General features: G+C 38.8%; 1 protein-coding gene across 4 annotated transcripts in view; it reads right to left on the bottom strand.

The window, feature by feature from the left end:
- The window catches only part of osbpl1a (oxysterol binding protein like 1A), a 107,124-nt gene that overhangs the window by 68,075 nt on the left and 21,934 nt on the right, over window positions 1-17,115 (bottom strand). For all 4 annotated transcript variants that reach the window (XM_016992888.2, XM_062980437.1, XM_062980438.1 and 1 more), the window contains exons 3-13: window positions 13,692-13,777; window positions 12,215-12,289; window positions 11,412-11,523; window positions 8,639-8,724; window positions 8,310-8,454; window positions 7,681-7,748; window positions 6,832-6,876; window positions 5,594-5,667; window positions 5,442-5,505; window positions 3,890-3,988; window positions 1,656-1,781 (exon numbers count right to left, since the gene is read on the bottom strand). In XM_016992888.2, the coding sequence (XP_016848377.2) occupies window positions 1,656-1,781; window positions 3,890-3,988; window positions 5,442-5,505; window positions 5,594-5,667; window positions 6,832-6,876; window positions 7,681-7,748; window positions 8,310-8,454; window positions 8,639-8,724; window positions 11,412-11,523; window positions 12,215-12,289; window positions 13,692-13,777 (980 nt within the window). The remainder of the gene's footprint in view (window positions 1-1,655; window positions 1,782-3,889; window positions 3,989-5,441; window positions 5,506-5,593; window positions 5,668-6,831; window positions 6,877-7,680; window positions 7,749-8,309; window positions 8,455-8,638; window positions 8,725-11,411; window positions 11,524-12,214; window positions 12,290-13,691; window positions 13,778-17,115) is intronic.

Below are 17,115 nucleotides of genomic sequence, written 5' to 3'. Positions count from 1 at the left end.
AATAGCAGTTGTCAAAGTTCGTTCAACAGCCATATGAACTAAGTTGCCCTTGTTCTTCAAAATCTTGGAAACTTATTAAATTAACTGAGTTAAGTTAAAATGAATTTAACTTCGCAAATGATAGTTTGTTTAGTTCTGGACAGAAAAGTTCATGCTTTTGTACTGTTAACCAAAGAACATCTAAGGAAATACAAGTTTCATAGGAACTTTGGGCCCTTCCACACAGCCATATAACCCAGAATATCAAGGCAGATAATCCACAATATCAGCTATCAGCTCTGAAATGGGTTATCTGAGTCCACACTGCCATATAACCCAGTTCAAAGCAGATAATGTGGGATTTTATACAGCTGTGTGGAAAGGGCCTTTGTCTCTCCAATAAGCTTAAAAAACAGCAATACAGTTTATCTATGTACCTTAATATTTTTCTAAACAGTAAAAATTGTTTTTAAGAAGTTCTATAAAAACTATATATTAAAGCTGTTGCCCAAAGCTAGTTCACGGCTATAGTCTAATAAATTAAAATCCCATACTTGTTAGTGAACTGGGAATTTTAACAGATATTTTTCAAGTTCACCTGATTTCTAGACAAGTGTACAGACCAAGGGATATTTAGAGCTGCAGGTTTGTCAGTTCTCCCTGCCCCTTTTATTTGTCATACAACTGTAAAGATATTTGAGGCTTTTCTTTCCATTTGAACTAACTTCAACATTATGTCCAAATATGAAAAAATCTGACTGTGGTTATTCGGACCACATTTTATATTGCTGTCTCATCACACCAGAACATGGATCCACTTTAAATCCGGTTTCTGCCTCTTGCAGAATTCTGCGGTTTGTAGTTTGGTGAGGCCCAAGACCTCTCTGGCTGAGCTGTTTAAAAGCTCCTCCCCAAAGTGGATTTAAAGTGGATCCAAACTCTTCTATGTTTATGTCCTTAGTCTAAAAACAGAGTTAAGATTAGCAACCGTTTTGTGTTTGGAATGTTCAAAGAACATGAACAGAAAGTTCCTGAACTTCTTCTTGAAGCTACATCAGAGCAGAACAGAGATAGAAGTGTCAAACCCAAGCCGTATTTTTGTAACCCTACCATTAAACCCAACCTCAGCCTCAGGACCTAATGGACTCCCAAAGGAAGAAACTCCAGATCCTAGGTGCTACTATCGAGAAATCTCTTCCTGTATTTCTGTTGGAGAGTATACTAGCAGTTATAGCCCACATTCTAGAGCTATATATGGAGGATTATAAGCAGCCAATGCATACGTCAATGTATTCATCTACTGACATTAAAAAGGCAACATGTTGTATCATCACAAAAATTTGGAGAAATATTAAACATGGCTGGTATGATCAAATTATGGCTTATTTGTGCTTCTAAGCCACCCAGGTAACCATGGTTTGTTTGAAAACAAATGAAAGTTCTAAACCACGGTTTGAGTTGGTGTGTGAGTACGCATTACCTGTTTTAGCATTATAATCCCAAGGAATATAATAGGGACTGAGAACTGTGTGGCCATCCAAATGGTATTGGACCACAACTCTCAACATTTTTTACCACTGCTATACTGATTAGCACTTCAGCGAGTTTTACTTCAACAGTATCTGGAGAGCCATGTGATTTCTACCCTTAGCTTCTGACGAATGGAAGCTTCTTACTTTTAGTGAGTCCTGTAATTCAACAACTGATATTGTATCATCTTCTTCTTCATCGTCACTCAGTTGTTCTTGAGTACAGTAGTGTGTGCTGTATGCCGAATGGTCTTCTATTGCCTGTATCCAGTTCTAGAAAAGAAAACATAGTTTTGCTACAGTTTGTTTAATTAATTTATATCTCATTTTTCTCCTGAATAGGATTCAAAGCAACTGAAATACAATGTGCAATGAAAAGGTAAAGGAAAAGGTTTTTCCTTGACATTAAGTCTAGTCGTGTCCGACTCTAGGGGGGTGGTGGTCATCTCTATTTCTAAGCCAGAGAGCCGGCGTTGTCCAAAGACACCTCCTCGGTAATGTGGCCGGCATGACTGCATGGAGCACCGATGCAGTACCTGTTGATCTACTCACATTTGCATGTTTTCAAACTGCTAGGTTTGCAGAAGCTGGGGCTAACAGCGGAAGATCACCCTGCTACCAGGATTCAAACTGCCGATCTTTCGGTCTGCAAGTTCAGCGGTTTAACCCACTGCGCCACTGGGGGCTCCACAATGGAAAACTTTTTTTTAAGCATTTAATATATTCAATTAAAATACTATCTTTAAAATATTAAAAAAATTAAACACTTAAAAATACACAACACATATTAAAACAGCACATGGAGGTCAGCCAAGACGGAATACAATAATAAATAAACTTTATTTATACCTCGCCACCATCTCCGAAAGGGACTCTGGGCGACTCACAAAGCACTCAAAGGTGCAAACATGCAAGGTACAGAAAGTGCAAAAACAATAACACAAAAGCAGTAACAACCAACATAAACATCATAAACCCCCCTGATTAAGATCAGTAAAACAACAATAGCTGCAGGTATAAGACAACTGCAATCAATATCAGTCTCATAAAGTGCATGGTGAAATAATATCTAGGTCCTCAGATATGTTCATTAAGGGATTCTAAAACGGTCAAAGACCTGTTGAAATTGCCATGTTTTCAGCTGTATACGGAAGGCTTGGGGGGTGGGGGCTAGTCTAATCTCCCTCAGGAGGGCATTCCAAAATCAAGGGAGCATCACCGAGAAGGCCCTCTCTCTCGTCCCCACTAACCACACTTGAGAAGGGCCTCCCTGGTAGATCTTAGTGACCGTGCCTGTTCATAGAAGGACGAGTTGTTTAAACAAAAAAGCCGCTGCCAGTCAGTGAAAAAGCAACAGAGAGAGGCAGACTGAATCTCCTTTGTCTCTCTTCCATGTTCTTATCAACTGAGCCTGGGAGTCTGATGGGATGGAAATAAAGTACTCTCCCAAATATCATAAGACTCAGGCAGGCTTGCATAGTTTTCTGTAGATATTTAACACCAATTACACTCTATTCTATACAGCAGGATTGATAAATCTATTGTTTCATTTTGCTTTCTAACAATAATTCCAAGAAACATCAATTTATGATGGAGATAATTATTATCTACTGCATCCTAACAGCCATCTCTGGGATGACCTCATACATAAAACTACATTTGAATTTGTTTTGATCTTTAAAAATGTATTTAACAACAACTTGGAATTTGAGACCCTTGTCAATCTACCACAGATTATCTAGAGATCTATCAAACGATTCCGATTTATTCTCTGGCCACAGAGGATGAATCCTGGTGGTCACCATCAACTAAGAGGGAGTGCAGTAAGTTAGGTAGTAATAGATAAATTGCAGTGAAGAGTTTAGGGCTGTTCAAGAATGGCTTTTAAAAACTTTTCTTTTCTTGAACAGCAGGGCATGAGGCAAGCAGATCATAAAACACTTCCTAAATTAAACTTTATGGGACATCAACAATATACAAATGATTGAATTCAAGTGTGAAATGCTTTTTTTCCTTTGTTGTTATTATTCCTTAGAGCTGTCTTTCAGAAAGCATGCTTTGATCGTATATTCTGCCATGCAATACATTTCATGTTAGGTTTCCATGATCTTCTACTAAAGGACTTGGGAGGAAATTATAAGGGAGTTAAGAACGTGTGAAGGAAAAGTTAGAGACAATATTAGAAGAGTAAATTAGTTATTTTCTCAAATTGTCTGGAATGAAGAAAGAAAGAAAAAGCTGTATTTTGTTGTTCATTATGGAAATCCTTAAATTATTTTCTTCTAGCATATCAACTTCAGCCCTAGGAAATATCACCTATCTAACCATTTCCATTCCGAAGTCCGATTCACACATTTAAATCTACTCCGAGTGACACTCACCTCTCTCGGATGTTGCTGATTCGTTCTGGGAACTTTAAAACTGTGAACTGTATTATCAAAGCATTTGACAGAAAAGAGACAGCCATCTGAACCTTTAACCTTCAAGAGAAAACAAAGACAAGGAGGTTCATTTGTTGAACAGAACTGCATACAAATCAAACTTTCAAAATTAAATGAATTAAGTTCATCATATTACCAGGATTCATAACTGGTCTGGATTCTATTAAGACTACTGTCAGTTAATAGTTTTTGCATTGTATTTTATTATGCTTTTATTAAATACTTATTTGCATATCACTCATATGGTGTAATGTGAGTGATTCATACACAGGAAATATTTGTAAATGAAGTAATCTTGTGCTTGTATTGAACTGCTACTGTTTAGTAGAGAGAAAGAGACAAAACTTCACAGCAAAACAGATTTTGTAAAAACAAAACAGTTATTTTATTTCCCACTTAAAGTGTACTGACTTATCCATATGAGCAACCCCTCTGGTATGAGGAGAGAGAGAGAAAATGAAATTTTAATGTCAGCTGGGACATATATTTTCCAAAGGTCTGTTCTAAACTACAATGGCACCTCAACAAACCCAAGTAACGGTATCACCAAAATAACATGTTTAATTTTGCATACTGTACAAGTCACAGCACTTAATGTAATGTCTCTATTCATGTTCATCCCTTTGTTTCATCAGGCAATTATATTCCTTGATATATCTGATTAAGAATTTTTAAATCCCTACATGTAAACAATGGTATGAAGCCAACTGCTGGTTCCAGCAAAAACAGGTCTATTATATCTACAGAACTTAAGTATTTGTTGACTTATCATTGATTGAAACTAGAAATGTGATTTGGTCATTGTTTAATCTGAAGCTGAAATGTGCATATCAATATGTGTTTTTAAGTATGAACAGAATCTGTTAGAAAACTACAGGGTGTAGTATTCAATATGTGATTGTTATTTTTCTTTTAACCAGACCACTAGGAAATATATTGTAAAGGAAGGAAGACACTGGGATAAATAATAACTATGATCTACATAGAAATCTGTACTCAAGAATATCCTGAACTCTCTTTAAACATATACTGTAAAATAGAGGTGGGTAAACATGCATGCTTCCAGATATTGTTGGACTTCAAAGCCCAACAGTCCTTGCCAGTACGGCAAATCGAGAGGAAAATGGAAGTTGCAGTCTATCAACATCTGTAAGGTCTCATAGTTTCACCACATTACAAAATATACTGCACAATTTCTTATAAAATTCCAGGTGGCTCACAAATAATCAGAAAACAGTGGGTCCTTGGACCCCTGTGGATACCAAAATTCATGGATGTTCAACCCATTATATGTAAATGAATCTGGGTGTGGAATCCATGGATATGGACTGTCAATTGTATAAAAAACCAATACATAACATGCAAGGGCAAAGAAATCATTTTGCTTCAGGCAAATAATGTGTGCACTTAAATCAAGGAATACACATTTAAACCTGAAAACACAAGATCATTTTTGCTTCCCCATATAATCAATATTTCCATGTTTGCTTACTGTGCAAATGGCTTGTGTTAGGTGTTTGCATCCTTGGCGGCGATTACTGTTGCCAATATCAGCCCTTCCAAAAAAAATAAAAATAAAAGGGTGAACAGGTAGTTAATAATTATAGTCATTGGTATTCTAGTGAGATTCAATTTCACACTTACTGTTTTTGGTACCATGAGAGGACTCCATGTTCCAATACTACCCAATATGGTTTCCACCCAAAGAAACGTGAACTCTAAAAAAGAGAGAAGGAATTCAGCTTCAGCAACTAATGTTTGTGTAATGGATTATAGCAAGTAGCAAGAAGCATCACTGAACAATGTACTAAACATTATATGAAGTTATTTTCTCCTTGAAGCAGCAAATTTTGAAACTGCTTCTCTGATATTTGGTCTATTTTGCATTTTGCAGAGTTTAGCCATACTAAGCCCCTTCTACACTGCCACATAAAATCCAGATTATCTACTTTGAACTGGATTTTATGGCAGTGTAGACTCATATAATCCAGTTCAAAGCAGACAATGTAGATTATCTGCTTTGATTATCTGGATTATGTATCAGTGCAGAAGGGACCTTAGAATTAGACCTTGCCCTACTCTCCAAGAAAGGGCTGGTACCAGGGAAGGCATGGAAGGCCAGCTGGCTTATAGACATGTTATCACTTTATACAAGCCTTTAAATGTTTATGGCCAGTATCACAGTTTGTATCTTCCTAATGACATTTGGATCCCACTCCAACAGCTATGTGACTGGGCTTAAATATCTACAGCTTGAGTATTGTTTTCCATCAATGCATCTGAAGAAGTAAACTGAAATCCACTAAAGTTTATGCTAAAGTAAGCCAGAAGTCTTCACGATGAGTCTATATTTTCCTCCATTCCTTTTTATGCAGACATAAACAGTATTCACTTGGAGCTTTCGATGGTGCTGCAACTACAGATCTGCCCAATCCCATCAGGTCCGTCAAGATGCCTTTCTACATGCCTTCTAATCAAAGATGCTTTGTAAAAAGGCTTTAGATTTGTTCTATCCCCTGTTATATCTACAAAGAGCCCAATCTGGCTTATATAAATAAGATATGAGGCAAAGATCAAGGCAGTCCGTATTTCACGGAAAAGTTTCATGGTGCTGACATGTAAGTAAGTCCAAAGTTTGACTTTGTTAAGCAGGGCAATTGCTTTTTTACAATTTATTCTGTTGCAACCTACTTGCTTTTATGATCCCAATAAAACTGGAAACAATTGAACTGTACTGAAGAGAAAAAGTCATAGAGAAAGATGGCATACTGAACTCTGGTGTGTCAATATGAGGATATCTATGGTTATTCCTAGACATTGCCACAGGAAAACAAGACACAATATAGCAGCATGAAAACAAAGATGGGTGGGATGTTAGTCACCTTCCAAAGTAGTCCTTCGAATCGTTTCAAGGGTTTGTTGATCATCTGCAAAAACCAAAAAGAGACAAAGAAACGGAGACATTAAACATGTTTATCCAAATTAATAGAACAGTCAGACCTCCACAACTGCTGAGATTTGGGAACCCTATGAAAATGGAAAAAATACAAATAAAAATACCTCTTATTTAACCTGAGAACAACCGCCCCAAACTGTGGTGGAGGCTCCTTCTTTGGAGGCTTTTAAGCAGAGGCTGGATGGCCATCTGTCAGGGGTGCTTTGAATATGATTTCCTGCTTCTTGGCAGAATGGAGTTGGACTGGATGGCCTGTAAGGTCTCTTCCAACTCTATTATTCTATGATTCTCTATGAATTGCCAGCTTCTCCAGCATAACTCTATTTATTTATTTACAACATTTATATCCCGCCCTTCTTAGCCCAAAGGGGACTCAGAGCAGCTTACAAGTTATATGTACATGCAATATACTATATTATTAGCATAGCACAATATTAGTATTATATATTACTATATTGTACTATACCACTATACTGCAATACTATTAGTAATATTACATCTAATATCTAATATATAATATAACTTCCATCAGAAGGTGACCACAGAACCATATTGGAAGACCTACAAATGCCTAGAAATCTCTTGGTCCATTAGTGCAACTCTATGGTCAATTTCTGGTGAATACTGATCACAAAGTTATACACGTAATGGAGGACAGAGAGATTATAATAGAAAACATATTAGCCAAATCAGTGAGTAATCAAATTGGCAAAAATAAAGCCAGCAAATGTGGAGGGCCAAATGTGATATTAAACACATAGACTGATGTACTTACTTTCCCAATGACTCCTCCAAGTATTTGCTTCATGTCGGCCCCTTGAGCTAAAGCTAGGGGTGTCTGACCTGTCCAACAGAGCAAATGGATTTGCTTCATTAAATCAGGCTCAAAACCAATGGGTTAAACCAAAAACAGCAATAACGCTTGTATTATAATGCTGGTGCTTTAAGGAAAGCAAAGGCTGAGGTCCAGGTTTGAGGCACCGTTCTACATGCAATTTCCCTTAGACTATTTTAATTTAAAAATACTTTATTAAATTAGGCCAAATTTTGAATGCTAGAAAGATTACCACCATTGTTTTTACATATGCTAAGCAACAGCATCCCTTTCAGCAAGATCAGAAAGCAGTTGTCAGAACGGGATGAGCATATGGGCTTTGCAAGAACTACAATAGGATTACTGGGTATTTATCTGCAGCAGCATCTGGCGGTTATTCACTGGGCACTTAAATCCAGATTAAAATTCTGTAATACAAGGCCAATTTACAAATTCTTGACAGTGTTCATGAACAAACACAGACAAAACTGGATTTTATTTTTAAAAGAACTGTTTACAGTTCACACATTCTCTTTGCTTTTGAGATGAAAGGAATGTTTGAGCCCATTAAAGGAAACAGTGTCACATACCACGTTTGTTCTTTAGTTTAGCGTCTGCTCCACATTTTAGAAGCTTCAAAGCACAGTGCTTGTGGGCACGGTATGCCGCACAATGTAATGGCGTATTTCCCATCTGATCAGTACAATTGATGTCAGGAGGATTTGACCTGTTTAACTAGAGAAAGTGATACAAATACAGTTTACTGTGGCTACATACTTCTAAGCAAGAATCATATCCAGAGCTACTAGCTGGGATCTGGCTCCTTCATGACTCTCATCTCTTTAAATTTAAGTTACTAATATTTGGCAATTATCAATTATCTTATATTTTAGGATCATAACTGTAATATGATGTATACCAGCACTGTGAGTTTTCCGATCTCGCCTTCTCGTGCAGCTCCTAGGAGGAGTTCCTCTAGTTTTCTTTCTTGAGTCCTTTCCACAGCTAAATACAAAGAATTGATTAACTATAACATTAATTAAGTTCATTTTATTGCTTGATTGTAATGACAAAATGAGCATTTTTTTGCAGATTCCTCCCTCCCTCTTTCCTTCAGTTCTGGATAAGAAATTTAATCTTCCCTATCTTGAAGCTTCTTAAACTCCAGAACAATATAGGCCAAGCCTAGCTCAGTGGGAGAGCATCTGTTTTGTGTATACAGCCCCTGATTCAGTCCCCAGAAGTGCCAGTTAAGAAAGACCCCAGTCCGCACAGCTTTGGGAATTTCATGCAGAGACTGCACTGAATCTTTGTTTATCTGGACAAGCAGTGGGAATTTGCCATTATTTTGTGCCTGGACAATAGCCAAAGAAACAGGCTTCCAACACATGCAATCTATCTTTACAACCACTTCTTATACAGCATGCATTAGCCAGAGTACAGCTTGAAATAATTTTAAAGTATCTTAATGTGTGTCTTTAGCATCTATCATTGTACACAGAAATTCAGTAACAAATCTCAATATGATCTATCTCACAGATGTTGGGGACAACTAAAATTTGAAAGCACATGGAAATGCAGAACTGAGCAATTATTAGCATAACTATTTTGAAACAGAGCCTAAAATATATAAAAGTGTAAAAAGGAGGTAGTGGCAGTGAGGGCAAAAAAGGAAAGAAATTTGGCCACAATCTTGCATTTAAAGAAATCAGCTTTCATGGGTATAAACCCACTACTTTGGATGCCGTACAGAATGATAATACATAAAGGTAAAGGTTTTCCCCTGACATTAAGTCTAGTTGTGTCCGATTCTGGGAGTTGGTGCTCATCTTCATTTCTAAGCCGGAGGGCTGGCATTGTCCGTAGACGCCTCCAAGATTATGTGGTCGGCATGACTGCATGGAGTGCCAATACCTTCCTGCCAGAGTGGTACCTATTGATTTACTCACATTTGCACGTTTTCGAACTGCTAGGTTGGCAGAAGCTGGGGCTAACAGCAGGAGCTTATCCTGCTATCCAGATTCAAACCGCCGACCTTTCGGTCAGCAAGTTCAGCAGCTCAGTGGTTTAACCTGCTGTGCCACCGGGGACTCCTGATAATACATACTTAGGTATAAGCCACATGAACATAGAATCGAAGACTAAGAGTAAGGGTTATTAGCAGAATTAGAATTTACACTACAATATAATCCAGTTTCAGAATGCTGATTAACTGCAACTGAACTGGATGATATAGTAGTGTACCCATACAATCCAGTTCAATGTGGTTCAATCTGCATTATATGAGTCTACATTGACAATTATAATGCACTTCATACTGGATTATATGCCAGCGTAGATGGGGCCTGAGTTAGTAGTTTTTGTAGAGAACTGTGTGGATGAGAACGAAATGATCGTTTTAAATGACTGATCTGGTTTATTATATTCAGCTATTAATAAAATATTGGGTTTGGGTATTATATACTTTTCATGTCCGCTATATACAGGTTGAATTTCCAGTGTCTGGAAATCTGAAATACTCCAAAACCCTGAACTTTCTGTCACCAGCTACCCACTTCTGCCTTTTGGGAAATGAATATTAGGTAGAATATTATGACTTAGGTAGAATATTACAAGTGGTGGGGAAAGTGGTGGAATAAGAGTAGGAACCTCACAATATCCCTAGTCTCAATAGCAAAATATGTGATTTTTGCTTCTGTCTTTGTATTTCAGGGATGCACACTGGTTTAATTCTTAACTGTTACTACTTCATTAAGATACTTAAAAATTCATTAATATGGAGCTGTGTGCATTATAATATGCTATGTATGTTATGGTGTAAACAGAACATTCTGTGGATGAAGGAACTTTTGGACAGTCTGATCTGGTAAGCTCCACTTAAGTTATATTGTATTTGACTATCTGCAAACACGTTTCTACATAAAATGGCACTGGTTTCAAGCATGTATCACAGAAGGTAATTGATAATTTCATTCTACAGTCTACAAGTGCAACAACTGTATACAAAAATCCCCAATGAACTAACGATGAATGTGCAGTAGAGCAACCTGTTTAAATGAGATGCTGGCTGACATGCAATACCATATAATTATGCTTTTATCTGTGTGGAGCCACAGTTAAATGACTCCGATTTTCCTTATGCAAACTAGTGAATAGAGAATCGTGATTAATATGTGAGTAACATGATTACTTGGTGAATAACAAATATGGGACTTTCAGTTTTACACTTCGAGATGTCTTTAATATAAGTCATCTAATCCTCAATCACTCTGTCAGCATAGATTTTCCCTTTTTTGTCACTGAATTTAAACTACGAGTCTACTTCATGCAAGCGAGCAGATGTGTGGAAACTATTGCAAGCTACAGCCATAAGCAAACTGCTGTCATGCAGAGATTTACTATGGGAACTCCCAAGCAGTTTTCTCTCCATCACCAACATAATGTTTTAAGAGAAAGTTTTTACAGCAGCCTCTAATCAGCTCATACACAAGTTCAATGCAGGCACAGTTTCAAGCAACCTCTCTGAATAAAAATAAATATTTAGTCACCTTTTCAAAATATTATTGAAGGAATAAGAGATCATCACTTTACATACTGAATGATCAGCTAGGCCAAGCTAGATACTGCAGCAGAAGAGCATCTTTACTGGAATTCCAATTCTCTTAAGTTCATATTTGGTACAGAATGGATACCTTCTAGCATCTCTCGGATTTCCTTATTCTGAGTAACATCTTTTGCAGTTTGCCCATTCCCATTAACAATGGAAGGATCTGCATCCGATTCCAAAAGTAGTAGAACCACCTCCTGAAAAGCAAGTTCAGTATCTGTTATCTTTAGAGACATTTCTACTTGTATTGAGATTAGACACCCCTCCCCTCCCTTTTCCCTTTTGTTTACACATTCATTTTGGAAATAAGTAGAGACTCTTGGGGAATTTTTTAGACTAAGCAATTTATTTCACTGTAAGCTTTCATTTTATGCATCTTAAATCCCACTCTTGAGGAAAGTGCAGGCTAAAAAGTGACTGATCGATTGACTTGATGTAAAGAAATAAATGAGTCCACAAAAGCTTATGTTGAAATATATTGGTTAGTTTTAAGGAGGCCACATACATCTTTCTTTCTTTTAATATTGAAAGAGTATATCATATTTCTCTCTCTGTTTCTCTCTCTCAGAAAACTATCATATTGGAAAGAGAATGCCATATCAAGATTAACTGGAATACATTCTGACAAGGTGACACACAAAAAGCTTTCAGACAGGAAAATAGAAACCAATAAGTTATCTATAACAATGCAGAAAAGGTCATAGGGACAAATAATATTCATCTGAGTTTAGGTTCTATATAAGGCATGGGCAAACTTCAGCCCTCCAGGTGTTTGGACTTCAACTTCCACAATTCCTAACAGCCGGTTAGGCTGTTCCAAAACACCTGGAGGAGCGAAGTTTGCTCATATCTGTTCTATATACTAGAGTAGACACATGTTCCTTTTACCTTGCGCCCAGTGAAGGCTGCACGATGCAATGGAGTGTCTCCCATATCATTTAGCACATCTACATCAGCACCAGCCTATAAAGAGAGATTGTTCAGTAGTATTTAGCATCCAAATCAATATGTTACCAAAATGTGACTCGCACAGATCAATCACTTGGGCTGCACCTACACTGTAGAAGTAATGCAGATTAATACCACCTTAACTGCCATGACTCAATGCTATGGAATTCTGGAATTTGTAGTTTGGTGAAACGCTAGCACTCTTTTGTCAAACAGGGATAAGGGATTTCTGAAACTCCCCTAATTCTATAGTATTGTTTCATGGCAGTTAAAAGTGATGTCAACCTGCATTAATTCTACATTGTAAATGCACACTAGGAGACCTATTATTTCAATCTTTCTCCAGAGAGTCATTTCAGGGAAAGGAAGCCTTTTGTTATTCTAAAGTTACAGACTACTCAAAATGAAATGCTGACAGAGATCAGTTGGACTTCCTTTTATTTTATTTTATTGTGTCGGGAGCAACTTGAGAAACTGCAGGACACTTCTGGTGAGAGAGAATTGGCTATCTGCAAGGACATTGCCCAGGGGATGCCTGGATGTTTGATGTTTTACCATCTTTGTGAGAGGCTTCTCTCATGTCCCTGCATGGGTAGCTGGAGCTGACAAAGGGAGCTCACCCACTCTCTCTGAATTCAAACCGCTAACCTGACGGTCAGCAGTCCAGCCAGCCAGCAGTCTTATGTCCCATGGGGTGGGACATAAGAATAAAGTTAATATTATTATTAACCCATTGCGCCACCAGGGGTTCCGGACTTTCATCGGAGATCTAGTTTCTGACCTTTCATACAATTCAACTGCTTGAATAGAGTTTTCTTCCAGTTTGCAACGTGCTTTAAAGAGGATGGTATGAGGCAGTTTTAGGGGGACTACAATCAAACATTTCTAAATTGCAAATTTAGTTACAAAAGCATTTGTTCCATGTGGCACTCACTTGGAATTAAAACTTTTCAGAGGGAAAGCGGTTTAACTAATCTCCTCTGCCCATATCTATCTGGTATTGCCTCCACAGCCAAGTGCAAGCTAATTTGGGCTCTAAGCTTTTTGGTGTAAGGCAAGATTCAGTGTGTTGGTCTATCTCATCACTACCTTTTAATCCAGTTCGTTCCAATTGGCCCTGAATCAAATTTTCTCAGAAGGGTTACAAAGAGGTCACATTGAGCTAAACTTCCAGCAGAACTAACTGGATTATGTGGTTTTAAGAATTAACATTGGCATACAGAATGCAGATTTAAAGGCAGGAAGCCCGGAGACTATTCCAGATGTCTGCAATGGCACAAAGGCTGCAATGGCCAAAAAACTTTCCTAGTTGTCTGACCAGGCATTCATTTTACAGAACTAGGATAAGTGCTGAGAAACCTTCAATTGGACAAGTGCTCCCTATATTATGTAGAAAGCACTACGTTAAAGGTGATACCTTCAGCAAATCCTTGACAACACTGGTATGCCCAAAATAGCATGCAAGATGAAGCGGAGTCCAGCCCAGGTTAGATTTACTTGTGCCTAGAAGGTAAAAGATAAAAGGTAACAACAATTCAATACTGAATCATTGTTTTCATGTAATCAAGCACACATACATCCAGGACAACGGCAGAAGAATTTTAACGATTATGCAAGATATCAGTTTAGGAGGTTTGGTAGAAAGAGTATTTCTGCTCCTCTTGAGAACAAGCTGGTGTAATGCTGGATTTGCACACTCAATCTGATCAGTTCATTCAGGACCACAACTTCCATCAATATCAACCAGTATCTAGAGACACTATAGATACATCTACACTGTAGACTTAATGCAGTTTGATACCACTTTAACTGCCATGGCTCAATGCTATGGAATTATGGGAGGTATATAGTTTTACAAGATCTTTAACTTTCTCTGTCAAAAAAGTATAGGGGTCTCACCAAACTACAATTCCCAGGATTCAATAGCATTGAGCCATGGCAGCTAAAGTAGTCTCAAACTGCATTAATTCCACAGGTTGAAAAAAGCTGTCTTTCAGTTGCATCTACCTCACAGAACTATTGCTATAATGTAAGATAAAACGCTATATATTTATTTTAACTGCTCTAATAGCATGGACCCTTATGCTAGATAAAAGAATATATTTTGATGAGTTATGTGGATAATTTCTGTATTCTGAATTGTTGCTTTTATGTTTAAATTTTTTTATTTGGAAATAGATTCTTAGGCTTTTAGCAACAGAAGTATTCCAATATTTTCTGCTAGAATATAAAGTGAGGAGTCAAAATGTATAATTGCATGAGATTACAGAATCCAAAAAGAAACTGCAAATATTTCTTAAGATAGCCTCTCAAAATTAGGGAAGAACTGAACACACACACAGCACAGCCATCTGTTCATTTCAGGCTAAGATAAAGGCAATGTGTACCAAACATTAGAACTACAACCAGTTTTGTTTTACAGCAGGGGATTCTGTTCTATATCCTCCATGTAAGACCTAATTCATGAAATTGTGATAAATGGCTGTATCATTCAATGTGAAGAAACACTCTACAAAGAGAACTAGAGCTGAGGAGGCAAAGTTCTAGACTCAGCTCTCCTTAACTGATTTTCAACATGCAATTTATCTATATAGATACAATGTCCAAAGAGCTGAGGCACATGAACAAAGAAAGCCATCTAAAGAGGTACATGAATCTACTGCCTCAGAAATCAAATGTTTCTAAATTGGATACTTCTATTTTATGTTGAACTACAAATCCCATCGATGGCCACACTTTCCGAGGACAATGGGAGTTATAAACTGGAGGGAACAGGATAGGGAAGGATTTACTAGATCTTTGTGAAGACACATGAAAACTGAATAGTGTTAAAACAGTCATGTTTACTTTGCATTTGAGAGGAAGTGGGTCATAATCTAGGCATTGGTTTCTTTACACTTTATGTCAAGGACAGAACGCCACAAGATTCAAAGTAACAGAGTTTATTAGATTACAGAACTCAAAAATGCCCGTAAAACACAAGGGCCAGGCAGTTTTTGCCTTTAGGAGCAAAAAGGGGCAAAAGTAAATGTTCAAAAGATAAACCGGATTAAACCGGAGTTTAATCCGGGTAAAAACAAACTGCTTTCTTCAGCCTGGGTATAAACGAAACGAAAGCCAAGGAACAAAAGATACAAAGAATGCAACTAATTGGCAGCAGATTCCTCTCTGCTGCCAACACTGTGCTTAGAGTAACTTGCGTCGCTCCCCCACACACACAGCAGACAGGATCTCCAACACGAGTAAATCAGCCAAGGATTGTAGCAGTTGAGTAGACCAGTTCCGTTCCGTAGATCAAAGCCAGAAGCAGACGTTTGTAGTTTTTCCAAGTCCAAGAAGGGGGGAAAGACAAGCCGTGGTCAGTTCAGTCCGAGTTCTCAAAGCAGGAGATGGCGTCCGTCAAGAAGACGACGGAGGGTCAAGCTAATAAGAGTAAACACAGGTTTGCACAAACAAATGCCCACACAATCCCTCCCGCCGTCTGACCCTGGATTCCAATCAACTTACGTCACAGCACAGGAAAGCACACAAGTCTTCAGGGAAGCGTCCCACACACACACGGATCCCAAGCGTTTGCCCAGATTACCTTGCCCAACGCAATTTGCAATTGCTCCCAAGCCCCATTTTATGCCAGTTACAAATCTTCATCACTGTCAGCTGTCCTCCTTAACCCGGGCGTTTCCTCATCACTTTCCTCGTCAGAGCTGGAACACCTCTGACTACGCCCAACAGCATCTCCAGCTGTGGATCCCGTCCCATCCCTCCAGCTAAACCATGGGTCTAATCCTGAAGGTCCCCATTCATCTTCTGTCCCATCATGGCCAGTGGCACCCACTTCCTCCCTTACCCGAGTCCAATCCATCTCATCCTCCTCTGAGCTAACCAGCCCCTCCTCCATTCTCTCCGTAAACCCTTCGAAAGACTCCTCGTCAGATGGTGCTGCAAATATGTCTCGCAGTCTTTTTCTCTCTCGCTCCTCGAGAGTATCTGACTCTCGAGGAGTCTTACGCCCACGTCTGTCAGTAACAGAGCCATGAGGCTCAATCATAACACTATCCCCTCTCACAAAGGCCTCCTCCCCCGATGGCGGAGAAGTGGCAGTGATACCCTCCGCTATAGCACCACGACGACTAGAGGTATCAAGTTTCAACAGCGAACGATGAAAGACTGGATGGACCTTTAAACTAGACGGTAAACGCAAACGAAACGCAACAGAAGAAATCTTTTTAACGATAGGAAAGGGACCCAAATACCGAGGCGCAAACTTTCCCCCAGCCTGTTTAATATGTTTGGAAGATAACCACACCAAATCCCCTTCTTCCAACTCCTCCCCTGCCTGCCTGTGGCGGTCAGCCTGAGTCTTCTGCGTTGCCTTAGCTTCCAACAGTAAGCGACGGGCAACATCATGCAATGCAGCCATTTCCGAAGAGCGGTACACAGGGTCCGAAGAGACCACATTGGTCGACGGCGCCACACCTCCCCGTGGGTGAAAACCATAAGTTAGCTCAAATGGCGTATGCTGACTAGACGTGTGCACCGCATTGTTGTAAGCAAATTCCGCCACCGGTAACCACTTTACCCAAGCCGTGGGTTGATCTAAACAAAAACAACGCAGATACTGCTCTAAGAGCCCATTAACCCGTTCCGACTGTCCATCCGTTTGCGGATGGAAAGCTGAAGACACGTTTAACTTAGTCCCCAAACACTCATGGAAGTGTTTCCAAAAGCGTGACACAAATTGCGGAGCCCTATCTGAAATAATCACCTCGGGTGCTCCGTGCAAACGATAGATGTGCTTTGTAAATAGTAAGGCCAACGTAGGGGCCGCCGGAATGGTTGAA

Source organism: Anolis carolinensis, chromosome 4 (genome assembly GCF_035594765.1).
Source record: "Anolis carolinensis isolate JA03-04 chromosome 4, rAnoCar3.1.pri, whole genome shotgun sequence".
Classification (NCBI taxonomy): Eukaryota; Metazoa; Chordata; class Lepidosauria; order Squamata; family Dactyloidae; genus Anolis; species Anolis carolinensis.
The sequence above is the reverse complement of the archived record's forward strand: the minus strand, read 5'-3'. Positions and strand labels throughout refer to the sequence as shown.